We start from the raw sequence: 15,400 nt of genomic DNA, 5'->3' as shown, positions 1-15,400 counted from the left end.
TGTTGTGCGCAATTGGCTCCCGGGTTTCACCCACAAAATATATAGTCACTATACTTTACTGTATATTCTGTGAAGCGCTTTGAGATGTGTCAAAGAGGCGCTGTATCAAATGCAAGGATTATTATTATTATTCTATGTTTTGTAAATACCGCTGAGTGTGTGTTCTGGGGCTGACATGGAACCTTTGTAAAAAGTTTAACTCAACTTTGGTAAACGTTCGGTAACTCCCAGTGAAACTTTTTTTGTGTGAAGCTAAATTAAGTGGCGGGAAGATTCCTCCAAAAACTCCCTCTGATTTGCTGGGGAGACCTTCCATTATATTTATGTACTTTATCTCTCTGAACACACTTTTGGTCATCTCCCCCCCCTCCCCCTCCACCCCCCCCACCCCCCCCCCCAGCCTATCTGCAGCTCAGCCAGTACTGTTAAACACTTTGGGATGTTTCTGCCCCCCCATCCCCTCCGAGGTCAAATAGTTCCTTAAAATTTAAATGTAAATTGCATTGTTAAATTTATACCATCTCTGTATAAAGGGACACTTCCTGGTCTCTTGTTTTGAAGTGCTCTGAGTCGAAGGCGCTGTATAAATGCATGTTGTTGTTGCTGCTGCTGCTGCCCTAACAGATGAGAGTGCAAGAGAGCGAGATAGGAGAGGAGAGCAGAGGAGAAAGTGATCAATAACAATCCTATAATATAAAAATAATTCTTGCATTTAATCCTTGCATTGATCAATAAAGAGAGAGAGAGAGCAGCGAGGAGAGAGGAGAGACAGCAGCGAGGAGAGAGGAGAGAGAGAGCAGCGAGGAGAGAGAGCAGCGAGGAGAGAGAGGAGAGAGAGCAGCGAGGAGAGACAGCAGCGAGGAGAGAGAAGAGAGAGCAGCGACGGGAGAGAGCAGCGAGAGCAGCGAGGAGAGAGGAGAGAGAGAGCAGCGAGGAGAGAGAGCAGCGAGGAGCGAGAGCAGCGAGGAGCGAGAGCAGCGAGGAGCGAGAGCAGCGAGGAGAGAGGAGAGAGAGCAGCGAGGAGAGAGGAGAGAGAGCAGCGAGGAGCGAGAGCAGCGAGGAGCGAGAGCAGCGAGGAGCGAGAGCAGCGAGGAGCGAGAGCAGCGAGGAGAGAGGAGAGAGAGCAGCGAGGAGAGAGGAGAGAGAGCAGCGAGGAGAGAGAGCAGCGAGGAGAGAGAGCAGCGAGGAGCGAGAGCAGCGAGGAGAGAGGAGAGAGAGCAGCGAGGAGCGAGAGCAGCGAGGAGCGAGAGCAGCGAGGAGAGACGAGAGAGAGCAGCGAGGAGAGTGGAGAAAGAGCAGCGAGGAGAGAGGAGAGAGAGCAGCGAGGAGAGAAGAGAGCGCAGCGAGGAGAGAGGAGAAAGAGAGCAGCGAGGAGAGAGAGCAGCGAGGAGAGACGAGAGAGAGCAGCGAGGAGAGAGGAGAGAGAGCAGCGAGGAGAGACGAGAGAGAGCAGCGAGGAGAGAGGAGAGAGAGCAGCGAGGAGAGAGGAGAAAGAGAGCAGCGAGGAGAGAGAGCAAAGAGGAGAGAGGAGAAAGAGAGCAGCGAGGAGAGAGAGCAGAGAGGAGAGAGGAGAAAGAGAGCAGCGAGGAGAGAGAGCAGAGAGGAGAGAGGAGAAAGAGAGCAGCGAGGAGAGAGGAGAAAGAGAGCAGCGAGGAGAGAGAGCAGAGAGGAGAGAGGAGAAAGAGAGCAGCGAGGAGAGAGAGAGCAGAGAGGAGAGAGGAGAGAGGAGAAAGAGAGCAGCGAGGAGAGAGAGCAGAGAGGAGAGAGGAGAAAGAGAGCAGCGAGGAGAGAGGAGAGAGAGAGCAGCGAGGAGAGAGGAGAAAGAGAGCAGCGAGGAGAGAGGAGAGAGAGAGCAGCGAGGAGAGAGAGCAGCGAGGAGCGAGAGCAGCGAGGAGCGAGAGCAGCGAGGAGAGAGAGCAGCGAGGAGCGAGAGCAGCGAGGAGCGAGAGCAGCGAGGAGCGAGAGCAACGAGGAGCGAGAGCAGCGAGGAGAGAGGAGAGAGAGCAGCGAGGAGAGAGGAGAAAGAACAGCGAGGAGAGAGAGCAGCGAGGAGAGAGAAGAGAGAGAGCAGCGAGGAGCGAGAGAAGCGAGGAGCGAGAGCAGCGAGGAGCGAGAGCAGCGAGGAGCGAGAGCAGCGAGGAGCGAGAGCAGCGAGGAGAGACGAGAGAGAGCAGCGAGGAGAGTGGAGAGAGAGCAGCGAGGAGAGAGAGCAGCGAGGAGAGAGAAGAGAGAGAGCAGCGAGGAGCGAGAGCAGCGAGGAGCGAGAGCTGCGAGGAGCGAGAGCAGCGAGGAGAGACGAGAGAGAGCAGCGAGGAGAGTGGAGAGAGAGCAGCGAGGAGAGTGGAGAGAGAGCAGCGAGGAGAGAGGAGAGAGAGCAGAGAGGAGAGACGAGAGAGCGCAGCGAGGAGAGAGGAGAAAGAGAGCAGCGAGGAGAGGAGAGAGAGCAGCGAGGAGAGAGAGCAGCGAGGAGAGACGAGAGAGAGCAGCGAGGAGAGAGGAGAGGAGAGAGATGGTGGGGCAATGGCTGCCTGTGTGAATGTTTAGCCCATCCCCTGTATCTCACCGTGAAACTCCCTTTTCAGGTACGGGGAAAAAGGGAACGCAATAAGGATCGAGAAGGTTATTTTCACCGGTAAAGAAGGGAAAAGCTCCCAGGGCTGCCCCATCGCCAAGTGGGTAAGTTCTCACATGTGACGTTTCCCACCATACACACTACCCCCCCTTACACCCACTCACACACACACACACACTACCCCCCCTTACACCCACTCACACACACACACTACCCCCCTTACACCCACTCACACACACACACACACTACCCCCCTTATACCCACTCACACACACACACACACTACCCCCTTACACCCACTCACACACACACACAACCCCCCCTTACACCCACTCACACACACACACACACACACTACCCCCCCTTACACCCACTCACACACACACACACACTACCCCCCTTACACCCACTCACACACACACACAACCCCCCTTACACCCACTCACACACACACACACACTACCCCCCTTAACCCACTCACACACACACACACCCCCCCTTACACCCACTCACACCACACACCCCCCTTACACCCACTCACACACACACACACACACACTACCCCCCTTACACCCACTCACACACACACACACACTACCCCCCTTACACCCACTCACACACACACACAACCCCCCTTACACCCACTCACACACACACACACACCCCCCTTCACCCACTCACACACACACACACACTACCCCCCTTACACCCACTCACACACACACACACACCCCCTTACACCACTCACACACACACCCCCCCTTACACCCACTCACACACACACACACACTACCCCCTTACACCCACTCACACACACACACACACTACCCCCCTTACACCCACTCACACACACACACACACTACCCCCCTTACACCCACTCACACACACACACACACTACCCCCCTTACACCCACTCACACACACACACACACTACCCCCCTTACACCCACTCACACACACACACACTACCCCCCTTACACCCACTCACACACACACACTACCCCCCCTTATACCCACTCACACACACACTACCCCCCTTACACCCACTCACACACACACACACTACCCTTACACCCACTCACACACACACACACACAACCCCCCTTACACCCACTCACACACACACACTACCCCCCCTTACACCCACTCACACACACACACTACCCCCCTTACACCCACTCACACACACACACACACTACCCCCCTTACACCCACTCACACACACACACTACCCCCCCTTACACCCACTCACACACACACACACTACCCCCCTTACACCCACTCACACACACACACACACACTACCCCCTACACCCACTCACACACACACACACTACCCCCCTTACACCCACTCACACACACACACACACTACCCCCCTTACACCCACTCACACACACACACACCCCCCCTTACACCCACTCACACACACACACACACTACCCCCCTACACCCACTCACACACACACACACACCCCCCCTTACACCCACTCACACACACACCACACCCCCCTTACACCCACTCACACACACACACACACCCCCCCTTCACCCACTCACACACACACACACACTACCCCCCCTTACACCCACTCACACACACACACAACCCCCCCTTACACCCACTCACACACACACACACACTACCCCCCTTACACCCACTCACACACACACACCCCCCCTTACACCCACTCACACACACACACACACACCCCCCCTTACACCCACTCACACACACACTACCCCCCCTACACCCACTCACACACACACACACACTACCCCCCCTTACACCCACTCACACAACCCCCCCTTATACCCACTCACACACACACACACACTACCCCCCACTTACACCCACTCACACAACCCCCCCTTACACCCACTCACACACACACACACACTACCCCCCTTACACCCACTCACACACACACACACTACCCCCCCTTACACCCACTCACACACACACACACACTACCCCCCTTACACCCACTCACACACACACACAACCCCCCCTTACACCCACTCACACACACACACACACTACTCCCCTTACACCCACTCACACACACACACACTACCCCCCCCTTACACCCACTCACACACACACACAACCCCCCCCTTACACCCACTCACACACACACACACACTACCCCCCCTTACACCCACTCACACACACACAACCCCCCCTTACACCCACTCACACACACACACACACTGTACCCCACATCTCACCCACTCACACACACACTGTACCCCACATCTCACCCACTCACACACACACACACACTACCCCACATCTCACCCACTCACACACACACTACCCCCACCTTACACCCACTCACCCACACACACACACTACCCCCCTTACACCCACTCACACACACACTACCCCCACCTTACACCCACTCACACACACACACACACTACCCCCCTTACACCCACTCACACAACCCCCCTTATACCCACTCACACACACACACACACTACCCCCCACTTACACCCACTCACACAACCCCCCCTTACACCCACTCACACACACACTACCCCCCCTTACACCCACTCACACACACACACACACTACCCCCCCCTTACACCCACTCACACACACACTACCTCCCCCTTACACCCACTCACACACAACCTTCCCTTACACCCACTCACACACAACTCTCTCTTACACCCACTCACTCACACTACACCCCTTACACCCACGCTCACACACACTACCCCTCCTTACACCCACGCTCACACACACTACCCCCCTTACACCAACTTACACACACTACCCCCCTTACACTCACTCCCCCTCCCCCCACATACACTCACACACCAACCTCTCCTCACACACTGCACCCCACACACTGCCCCCTCCACACACAAATTCGTCCACGCTGCACCCTCTCACACGTACATACTGCTCCACACACATTCGCACACACTCCCCCTCCACACACACTCACCCACTGCTCCCCCCTCACATGCTGCTCCCCCCACCACACACTCACACTCATGTTAGCATGTTAACTTAATATAAAATAGTCACCAATAGATCAAATAGGGAAGTAAGAAGACATTTCTTCACACAGAGAGTAGTGGGAATGTGGAATTTGCGACCACAAGGGGACAAGGGGTTGTGGAGGCAAATAACACAGATGTATTTAAGGGGAAACTGGAGAGGTACATGAGGGAGAAAGGAATAGAAGGTTATTCTTGAAGGCTTAGTTGAGGAAAGGCAGGAAGAGGCTCATGTGGAGCATAAACACCGGCACAGACCAGTTGGGCCGAATGGCCTGTTTCTGTGCTGTATATTCTAATGTATACTGCCCCCACTCACACACACATGCTCCCCCTCCCCCTACACACTCCCCTTCCCCACACACACTCATACACTGTCTCCCCCCCCCACACACACACACTCACACAGTGTCTACCCACCCATACACACTGTCTCCACCCCCACACACACACACATATACTGCCCCTACACACAAACACCCTCCTCCCCCTCCCGCACATGCTCCCCCGACACACATACACCCGACACAACCACACACTGCCCTTACACACAAACACCCCCACCCTAGCTGCTCCAGGAGTGGGGGAGGGAGGGAGGGGTGTTGGGAGCGAGCTGACCCTCTGTTCGCTGTCTCTCCCTGTGGCCAGATCATCAGAAGGTCCAGTGAGGAGGAGAAGCTGCTGTGCCTGGTGAGGGAACGAGCCGGCCATCACTGTGCCAACGCTGTGGTGATCATCCTGATCCTGGCCTGGGAGGGCATCCCCCGCGCCCTGGGTGACCAGCTGTACACTGAGCTGACCGAGACCCTCACCAAGTATGGCAACCCCACCTGCCGGCGCTGCGGCCTCAACGATGAGTAGGTGTCTCTCCCCGCTTCGTGGAAATGGGGAATCAGGGGATTTGGGGATCAAGGGAATCGAGGATTGGGGATCATGGGAATTGGGGATCAGAGGGAATTGGGGATCAGGGGGAATTGGGGATCAGGGGGAATTGGGGATCAGGGGAATTGGGGATCAGGGGAATTGGGGATCAGGGAATTGGGGATTAGGAATTGGGGATTAGGGGAATTGGGGATTAGGGGAATTGGGGATTAGGGAATTGGGGATTAGGGGAATTGGGGATTAGGGGAATTGGGGATCAGGGGAATTGGGGATTAGGGGATCTGGGGAATTGGGGATTAGGGGATCAGGGGAATTGGGAATTTGGGAATCGGGATTGTGGGGGGTGTAGAGGATGTGGGAAAGAGGTGGAAAGTGTGATTGATAGTAAAGGCAATTCAGAAAAGCAGGTCACATGGGGGGGTGGGGGTGGAGTGGGTAAATGCTCTCCTGAGCTGAGAAGTTTCCTCATCTCACATTGTTGCGACATCTCAAAGCGCTTCACAGAATATAATAATAGAATAAAGTGAATTGACTGGACATGTTGTGGGCGAAACACGGCAGCCAATTGCACACAGCAGTGTTTTTAGAGGGTGAACTGTCAGAGGAACTGGTGAGTGAGGGCGTTGACGCTGGGAATGTGGAAGAACGGCCGGGGCAGAATTAGAAGCTGGGTGGGGAGGGCGAAGCAGGGCAGAGCAGAGCTAGGAGGGGTGGGGCAGAGCCAGGAGGAGCCGACCAGGGGAGGGCTGGGCAGAGCGAGGCTTGGCAAGGGAAGGTGGGAACAGGAGCCTGAGGGCTTGTATTCCCCTGTGACCTGATCCCCTGCCCTGATTTGTGTTGTGAATCCAGCCGGACGTGTGCCTGCCAGGGGAAGGACCCGGAGACCTGTGGAGCTTCCTTCTCCTTCGGCTGCTCCTGGAGCATGTACTTCAACGGGTGCAAATACGCTCGCAGCAAGATCCCACGCAAGTTCAGGCTGATCGGAGATAACCCGAAAGAGGTCAGGAAGCTTATGTGTACCCACTCTGTACAGCGACGGGTTTCCGTGTGTGTCAGACACCCGGCTGGTCACGGTGACGGGTTTCCGTGTGTGTCAGACACCCGGCTGGTCACGGTGACGGGTTTCCGTGTGTGTCAGACACCGGCTGGTCACGGTGACGGGTCGTGTGTGTCAGACACCGGCTGGTCACGGGGACGGGTTTCCGTGTGTGTCAGACACCCGGCTGGTCACGGTGACGGGTTAAATGCAAGAGGCGGTTGGGAATGTCCTCTCGTGGTGAAAGGCTGGAAAAGTGGTCGCTGTATTTAATCTGTTGCTAATTATTGCTTGGTTTCTTCCCCATCACAGGAAGATTTGTTGAAGGAACGATTACAGAAGCTAGCTACAAGAATTGCTCCACTCTATAAGAAACTTGCCCCTCAAGCTTACAAAAATCAGGTACATCAAAGATTTATTTTCCTCCCCCCAAAATTTCTACCCTTCTCTCTGAACTGAGGAGAGCTCTGTGAGGTCAATGTTCCGGGGTGATGGTGGGGAAGGATTGCACGCTGTTAAACTGAGCTCCCTGTCTGTGCTGTTTGGGTGGACGTTAAAGCTCTCCGCACAGTGTTCTGGACGCTTATTCCCCCCCCTCTGTTTGCGGGCAGTCGCTGTGCGCAAATTGGTTGCAGTTCTACAAATACAGTGGTGGCACTTCACTGTAAATCCTGTGGTGCGTTTTGAGATGTCCGATTATGTGATGATACTGTATTGAATGCAAATATTATTACACTCAGCGCTGTGAGTTAAAAGTACTACACCGTGCCTTATTAGTACACTGTGCCACTTTTTAAAAATTAACCCATTCCCCAGCACTTTCCCACATAATGATTTCAGCTCCCAGATAAGTGAAGCAAATTGATTGTCACACAATGCCGATCTGGGGTTTTATCCTCAGCTTCTCTGGCCGTGGGCAGACCCTCGTCTTCAGTGGTTTGCTGAGTGTCTGCACTGAGGGTCTGAGTGAGTGTGAAGCCAGTGATGGTGGAGGGTGTATGACCGTGTTTACGAAGGCAAAGACCTGAGTGTGATTAAATGACAACAAGTTGATGCAACCCAAGACATCAGGTCAATGGGACTCCACCACCATCCTTGGTCTGATAAGTCATTGGTGAGCGAGGAGTTGCACACGAGGCTGGTTGTTGACGAATTGAATCAATTGTACAATTGAAATAATTGGGAAATAAATGATTTGAAATGAGGTTTATTTTCAAAAATAAAGATGGAAAGATCTTGAGTGGGATTTGAGCCCCAATCCTGATTCCCAGATAGTGACCCTCCCTCTGAGCCACCAACAAGCTTTGGGATGGGTTCTCTCTGTAGTATATTTGTCCTGGATAGTACCTGCACCTGGGATTGAAGGATAAGTACAAGTTCCAAATTGTCCCAACACAAATCCTCTGATGGTACAATTGAATGGCTTCAGTCTACAATGTGATGCTCTCTAAGATCTGTGGGTTCAAATTCCCAGCTGCCAGGGAATTCGTTTTCTCATGGGGAACGGGGATCAGGGGGAATAGGATAATTCTCTTACTTGTTGGAAAATTTAATAAAATTACTGCCTCTCTTTCTGGTGGCTCCCTAACCCTAACCTCTTGCAGCACTCAGCTCACTAACCCCCACTGAATGACCTCTCCCATAGCTGTCTTATTGGGCTTGATCCCAGCACTGTTCCTCTCGAAGAGACATTCTTTAACCGTTAGGCCACCGTGATTGTCGGCTTGACTCAGTTGTTACCTCGCTCTCCTCTGAGAGAGAGATCGTGAGTTTAAATCCCCGCTGGGACTCTGAGCTCACAGGCCAGGCTGACGCTCCAATACACAGATGAAATGCCACAGCAAAGGACAGGTCCACCTGATTGAGTGGACGGTAAAGATGTCATGACACTGACTGACCCACAAGAGAGCGGACACAAGCTCAGTGTCATGGTAGCTATTCCCCCGGCCAAACCACAAGTTGCCTGTGAGGGTCATGCTGTATGTGTAAAAAAATTAACCAAAATTTACAGTTTTTCTGTAAATTTCTGAGAGTTTTCCCATTTATAATCGCTGTTATCATTTATAAATATTATTTTATTATAATTAATAATTGCAATAATAAAATATCAATAGTGGCATCACCAATCAGCCTCCATGAATCAAATACAAAGATTATATTAGGTAGTCTAGTATATACATTTACTGTTTTGGGCTGTTTGCTGACGTGAAAGGCACTACACAAAAGTAATTTTGTTGTTCTTGTTATGTCCAAAGCAACTGCCACGTTCACCTACAAAATACAGTCACTATACTTTACAGCACAGTAAACTTCACATAGGTCATATCAGTTGGGACCATATATTTATTATGACTTATGCAAAGTACAAGTTCTGTTAAACTTGCATACAATACAGTAAAATATATAAACTCTTGAAGGTGTCGTAGGAAGGTGTACGACTTGGCGATTACACGATTTATACAGATCGGACTTATGTGAGATTTACAGTAAATCCTGTGAAGCGCTTTGGGATGTCCTCCTGGTGAGAAAGGCTCTGTGTCAGATGTAAGGGTTATTAATAATAAGCCGCTAGAATGGAGCTAAGCCTGTTTTGTGTTGACCTGCAGGTAGCACAAGAACAAGCGGGTCCAGATTGCCGCCTCGGGTTGCAGGAGGGGAAACCATTCTCCGGGGTGACTGCCTGCATGGACTTCTGTGCCCACGCTCACAAGGACCAACACAACATGTACAATGGCTGCACTGTGGTGAGTCAGTGAGCAAGTGAGTGTGAGAGCGAACAAGGGACAGAGAGAGAGCGAGGGAGGGAGGGAGTGAGCGGGGAGTGATCGAGCGAAGGAGAGAGTGAGGGTTGTTTGAATGAGGGTGGGAGTGAGCAAACAAGCCCACAAGAGAACGAGCAAATTAACGAACGAATGAACACTCTTGGAACAAATGGGGAGTTTAGGAGAATGTTTCTCACACACAGAGCAGTAAAGATATGGATCGCTGTCGGGAGCAATGGTTTCTAGAGGCACATTTCTAGAAACCGAAAAATGAGTCAATTGCCGAGGTGTGAGTGGATGTGTGTGTGTGTGAGGTGGGGGTATAATGGCAGATAAATAGGCCTGCAAGGATCACACTTTAAAGGAGTGGCACAGACAGGATGGGCTCCTTCTGTGCCATAAATATCTAGGATTCTGTGGAACGTTTGTCAGGGGGTGGGTGGGGGGTGGATGACCACAGGCACGGTTGAAAAGGTGTGGGGGGCAAGGCAGACGGATAAAGGGAGAGTGTTCCAGAGTTTCGGGGCGTAGGTTAGGTTTAGAGGTACAGGGCTGTGCTGGTTGTGACGTGCGCTGGCTCTCTCTCTCCGGGCAGGTCTGCACGCTCACCAAGGAGGACAATCGTAAGGTGGGGACCATCCCCGAGGACGAGCAGCTCCACGTGCTGCCGCTCTACAAGGTGTCGCCCACGGACGAGTTCGGCTGTGCGGAAAAGCAGAGCGAGAAGATCAAAGCGGGAGCTATCCAGGTGCTCAATGCCTTCCCCAGGGAGGTCAGGATGCTCCCGGAACGTGTCAAGTCCGCCCGCCAGAAGAAAATGGAGGCCAAGAGGGCAGCCGAGAAACAGAGGAACCAAGAGAAGAAGCTGCTAGCGGGCAAACTCAAACAGGAAGCAGGCGAGATGAAGTGCCCGACTCCACAAAGCCAAGGTACTGGCAGCTTTTGTCAAAACAGTGTGTGGCAATGTTTATGTTATGTGAGTGGGTCTCTCACACACACACACACACACACACACACAGGCTGTATGTTACTGACAGTGTGAGTATCCTGTAGCTCTCTGGAGTCCTGTAGCCAAGTGGTTAGAGCGCTCGGCTCATCAGCAAAAGGAACTGGGTTCGATTCCCAGGCAAAATGTTCGGCAAGTTTCCTTACTCCACACGCCTGTTTACTTAGCAGTCAGTAGGAACCCAGGTGTTTGTGGATTGCTTTTTTGGGGTTAATAATTCCTTGATTATACATAAAAATAATTTGGTCACTCAATCCATGACTGTTTGTGCGCAATTAGCTGCTGTGTATATTCTGTGAAGCGCTTTGAGACTTCTCAAAGACGTGATAAGGCGCTATATCAAATGCAAGATTTATTATTATTATTATTACTCACAGTATGACACTGTGTGTGTGTCTGTATGTTACTGACTGTCAGTTCCTGTTCCTGTTCGCTGTAGCTCCCAAATCTACTTCCTACTTCCAACTGTCCTCCAGCTGCTCCTGTGTTCTGTCCCCTCTTCTCTAATTGTTTACACGTTTAGTGTATTCACAACTATTGGAAGCATTAAAACTAGCGCTGCTCTCCTCCCCGTCCCCAGCACTGCACTGGAACACCAGCCTAACCCCCTCCCACCGACAGTCATAATCTTTGCAATTGATATAGCGCCATATCACGTCGTCGAGGCTGAACTGGCACCAAAGGTGACTTGCCTGGCATTGGAATGTGGGAACCGAGCCAACCCCGTGACGGTCTCTAGTCCGGTTCCTGAGCCAGGAGGGTCCGCAGGATCCCAAGGCACTGCTGATGACAGCACAGCCCAGTCTGGCTCATCGGCACGACCTGTAAGGGTTGACCAGTCACTTGGGGCAGGGAGTCATCCCCCTCAGCTCCTGATAACCCCACAGCCAAAGGCCTAACCAATGGGTAGGGTGGTCCAAGCCGGACAAGCAGCGGGACAGTTTGGCCAGACAGTGACATCAATGATAATAATAATAATAATAATAATTCTTGCATTTGATACAGTGCCTAATCACGTCTTCGAGACGTCTCGATACTCTCACAGATCGTACTGCAAAGTGTAGTGACCGTGTATTTTTGCGGGCGAAACCCGGCGGCGGCGGTGGCAGCCGCGGGGGTTGAAGTGACCCACGAAACGCGCATTCGCTCCACTTTCCGGTGTAGTCTTGCGAAGCTCCGCAGAATGGAAGGCGATGTGCGCTCACCGCGGAGTGTAGTGACTGTGGCGTTTTTCGTTTAACCTCCCGCTGTTTCCCCCCCATCCCCCCCCACCCCACCCCCCACAGACCTGGCGCTGGGCAGTGCGCCGCCCCAACACCAGATCGCCCCGACCATCAAACTGGAGCCTCAGAGCCACTACAACTCGTTCAAGCACAGCGGGAACAGTGTGGTGGAGAGCTATACGGTGCTCGGCAACTGCCGACCCTCCGACCCCTACAGTCTGGGCAGCGTTTACCCGTATCATTCCTACTATGCAAGGCCGGGCCTCCCGGCCCTCAGCGCCTACCGCCACCCCGGGTACTCCTTCTCCTACGGATACTACGGCTACGCCAGTAACCCGCTCTTCCCGCCGCCGTTCCTCAAGTACGGGAGCAGCTTCGACCAGAAGCCCGACGTGCAGGAGCTGTGCTCCAGCTACAGCCTGGCCCTGCGGCCCGGGCGGACCGACTGCGCCGAGCCCGGCCTGGGCCCCACGCCCCCGCCCCCCGGCCCGGCCCGGGCCCGGCCTCAGCCTTACGACCAGCCGTGCGAGCACCACCACCAGGTCCAGGGCCTCCCGCGCCCGGTGACGGCCCTCGGCCGCCTGGTCAAGCAGGAGCCCGAGGAGCCCCTCCCGCTGGCGGTGACCTCCTACCCGCAGCCCCCGCCCCCCGGGCCCCTGGCGGCCCTGCCCGGGCCTCTGCCTCTGCTCAGCCACGGCGACAAGCCCTGGGACGTCTACAAAGCCAACGGGAACCTGCTGTCGCCACCGCCGCCCGGGGGGTCCGGCCACGAGAGGCCGTGGAGCCTGTTCGGGGGGTCGGACGGTTGCGGGCCCGAGCGGTGGGGGTCACTGAGGGTCAGCCCGAGGCTCCCGCCTTCCGCCCCCCTCACCCCGGGGCCGGACACCAGGACACGCAGCCCCGCCGGCGGCTTCCCGCCCAAACTCTGGGATTCCTTCAAAGCCGCCGCCGCCGCCGCTGGGGGGGGCGACGCCATGTTGTTCACACCTCCCCCCCCTCCCGCCGCCGCCGCCGCCGCCCCTCCTCCCGCCGCCCACAGGCCTCAGGAGAAGCCGTGGGACCTGTTCGCGTCTGGGAAGCCGGTGCCAGGGTCGGGGTCGGGGTCGAAGCCCTGGGAGGACGGGGTGGCGGCCGCCTCGCCGGGCGGCGCCGTGTCCGAGGCCCTGTGGGAGCCGTACTGCGTGGGGGCCGAGGCCATGGACGAGCTGCCGCCGGAGTCGGGCTCCGGGTCCGGGTCCGGGTCGGTGAAGGAGGAGGAGGAGGAGGTCTGGTCGGACAGTGAGCACAACTTCCTGGACGAGAACATCGGCGGCGTGGCCGTGGCTCCGGCTCACGGCTCCATCCTGATCGAGTGCGCGAGGCGGGAGCTGCACGCCACCACCCCCCTGGCCAAGCCCAACCGCTGCCACCCCACCCGCATCTCCCTGGTCTTCTACCAGCACAAGAACCTGAACGAGCCGAGTCACGGCGTGGCCCTGTGGGAGGCCAAGATGAAGCTCCTGGCCGAGAGGGCCCGGCAGCGGCAGGAGGAGGCCGCCCGGCTGGGCCTCCCGCTGCCCGGCACTGCCAAGCTGCTCGGCAAGAAGCGCAAGTGGGGCGGCGGCGGCCTGGCCTCCTCCGCCGCCCCCGACTCCCCGCCGCCGGGCGGGGCCGACCGCGTGCCCGTCAACCGGGCCCTGTCCATCACCACGAACACTCTGATCACTGTGTCCTCATACGCGTACACCCAGGTAACCGGGCCCTACAGCCGCTGGATATGACCCCAACACACACACACACACACAGGGACGGTCTGTCTCTCTCTCTCTCTCAGTGACCCTCACTCACAGCACAGCCCTGTGGTTTGGTTTTGCTGAAAGTGGTGCTTTTTTTAAAAAAAAAATTAAAAAATTCTTCTTTTCTTTCAAAATTCCCTCCTCTCTCCCCTCCCCTCTCCCCTGTCCACCTCTCCCCTTCCTCTCCTCTCTCTCTCCCTCTCCCCTCTCTCCCTCTCCTCTCCCTCTCTCCTCTCACCCCTCTCCTCTTCCCTCTGAACAAAGAAGAAACTAATTTACACTGTTTATTATGTAAGGAAAAAAGAATTGGGGAGAGGGGAAATGTTTTTTTTGTGATGCTTTTTAAACGTCCTGCTCAAGAGTCAAGTGCAAATCATCTCAAAACAAACACAACAAAAAGCTAAACTGTTGGGTTCTTAACGATTTGGGTGACAAGCAACAGACAGACAGACAGACAGAGAGAGAGAGAGAGAGAGAGACAGAGGGAAAGAAAGAAATTCTGGGATTTTAAATCTAATTTATATCTGCGTGTTATCGTGTGTGGAAACTTACAGTTGCACATCTTGGAGAGATGGGGTGAGGGAGGGAGGGAGGAGGGCAAAAAATGAACAGAAAGGTGGAACTAAAGATTTTTTAATGTCGAAAAATTAGAAGATATTAGTATTTATTGTACAATTTTTTTTCTTATGTTTTGTCGTTTGGAAAAGCGGCTGCTGTTTATTATGTGGGGCTGGGTTAATCCTGACTGACCTCTCAGTCAGCCAACACCTGAACTCAAACTAAGCAAAACTGGTGCTTTTTTTAAATATATATAAATATATATATATATATAATAATACGTTTACAGCACAGAAAACAGTTTTTTTTTAAAAAAAACAATAGTGGTAGTTTAAAAAAAAATCAACTACGAAAGACCTTGGTGATTAACCCAGTTACTTAAATTTATAAACTATGAGACCACTGTTTTGGCTGCAGGTGCTTTTAAACCTTAATAGCCTGGCGTTTCACGTAAAAACGTCTTTCAATGCACTTATCCATTGGGTTGTGCCGTGTGCAGTTACATTTCGGTGGCAATTTAAAATTGTGGTGCTCACCCAGACTTACTTACCCCCCCATCCCCAATCCCCCCC

General features: G+C 53.9%; 1 protein-coding gene across 1 annotated transcript in view; it reads left to right on the top strand.

Annotated features, from left to right (window-relative positions):
* LOC103191015 (methylcytosine dioxygenase TET3) overlaps positions 1-14,307 on the top strand; it is a 61,836-nt gene extending 47,529 nt beyond the window's left edge. Inside the window, exons 6-12 of the mRNA XM_042344413.1 lie at positions 2,583-2,676; positions 6,235-6,443; positions 7,318-7,468; positions 7,817-7,906; positions 10,111-10,248; positions 10,862-11,195; positions 12,559-14,307. Coding sequence (XP_042200347.1) covers positions 2,583-2,676; positions 6,235-6,443; positions 7,318-7,468; positions 7,817-7,906; positions 10,111-10,248; positions 10,862-11,195; positions 12,559-14,255 — 2,713 coding nt within the window. The 3' untranslated portion in view covers positions 14,256-14,307. The remainder of the gene's footprint in view (positions 1-2,582; positions 2,677-6,234; positions 6,444-7,317; positions 7,469-7,816; positions 7,907-10,110; positions 10,249-10,861; positions 11,196-12,558) is intronic.
* The last annotated feature ends 1,093 nt before the right edge of the window (positions 14,308-15,400 follow it).

This window comes from Callorhinchus milii, unplaced genomic scaffold (genome assembly GCF_018977255.1).
Source record: "Callorhinchus milii isolate IMCB2004 unplaced genomic scaffold, IMCB_Cmil_1.0 Scaffold28, whole genome shotgun sequence".
In the NCBI taxonomy this organism is placed as follows: Eukaryota; Metazoa; Chordata; class Chondrichthyes; order Chimaeriformes; family Callorhinchidae; genus Callorhinchus; species Callorhinchus milii.
This window is presented reverse-complemented; position numbering and strand designations above follow the sequence as displayed.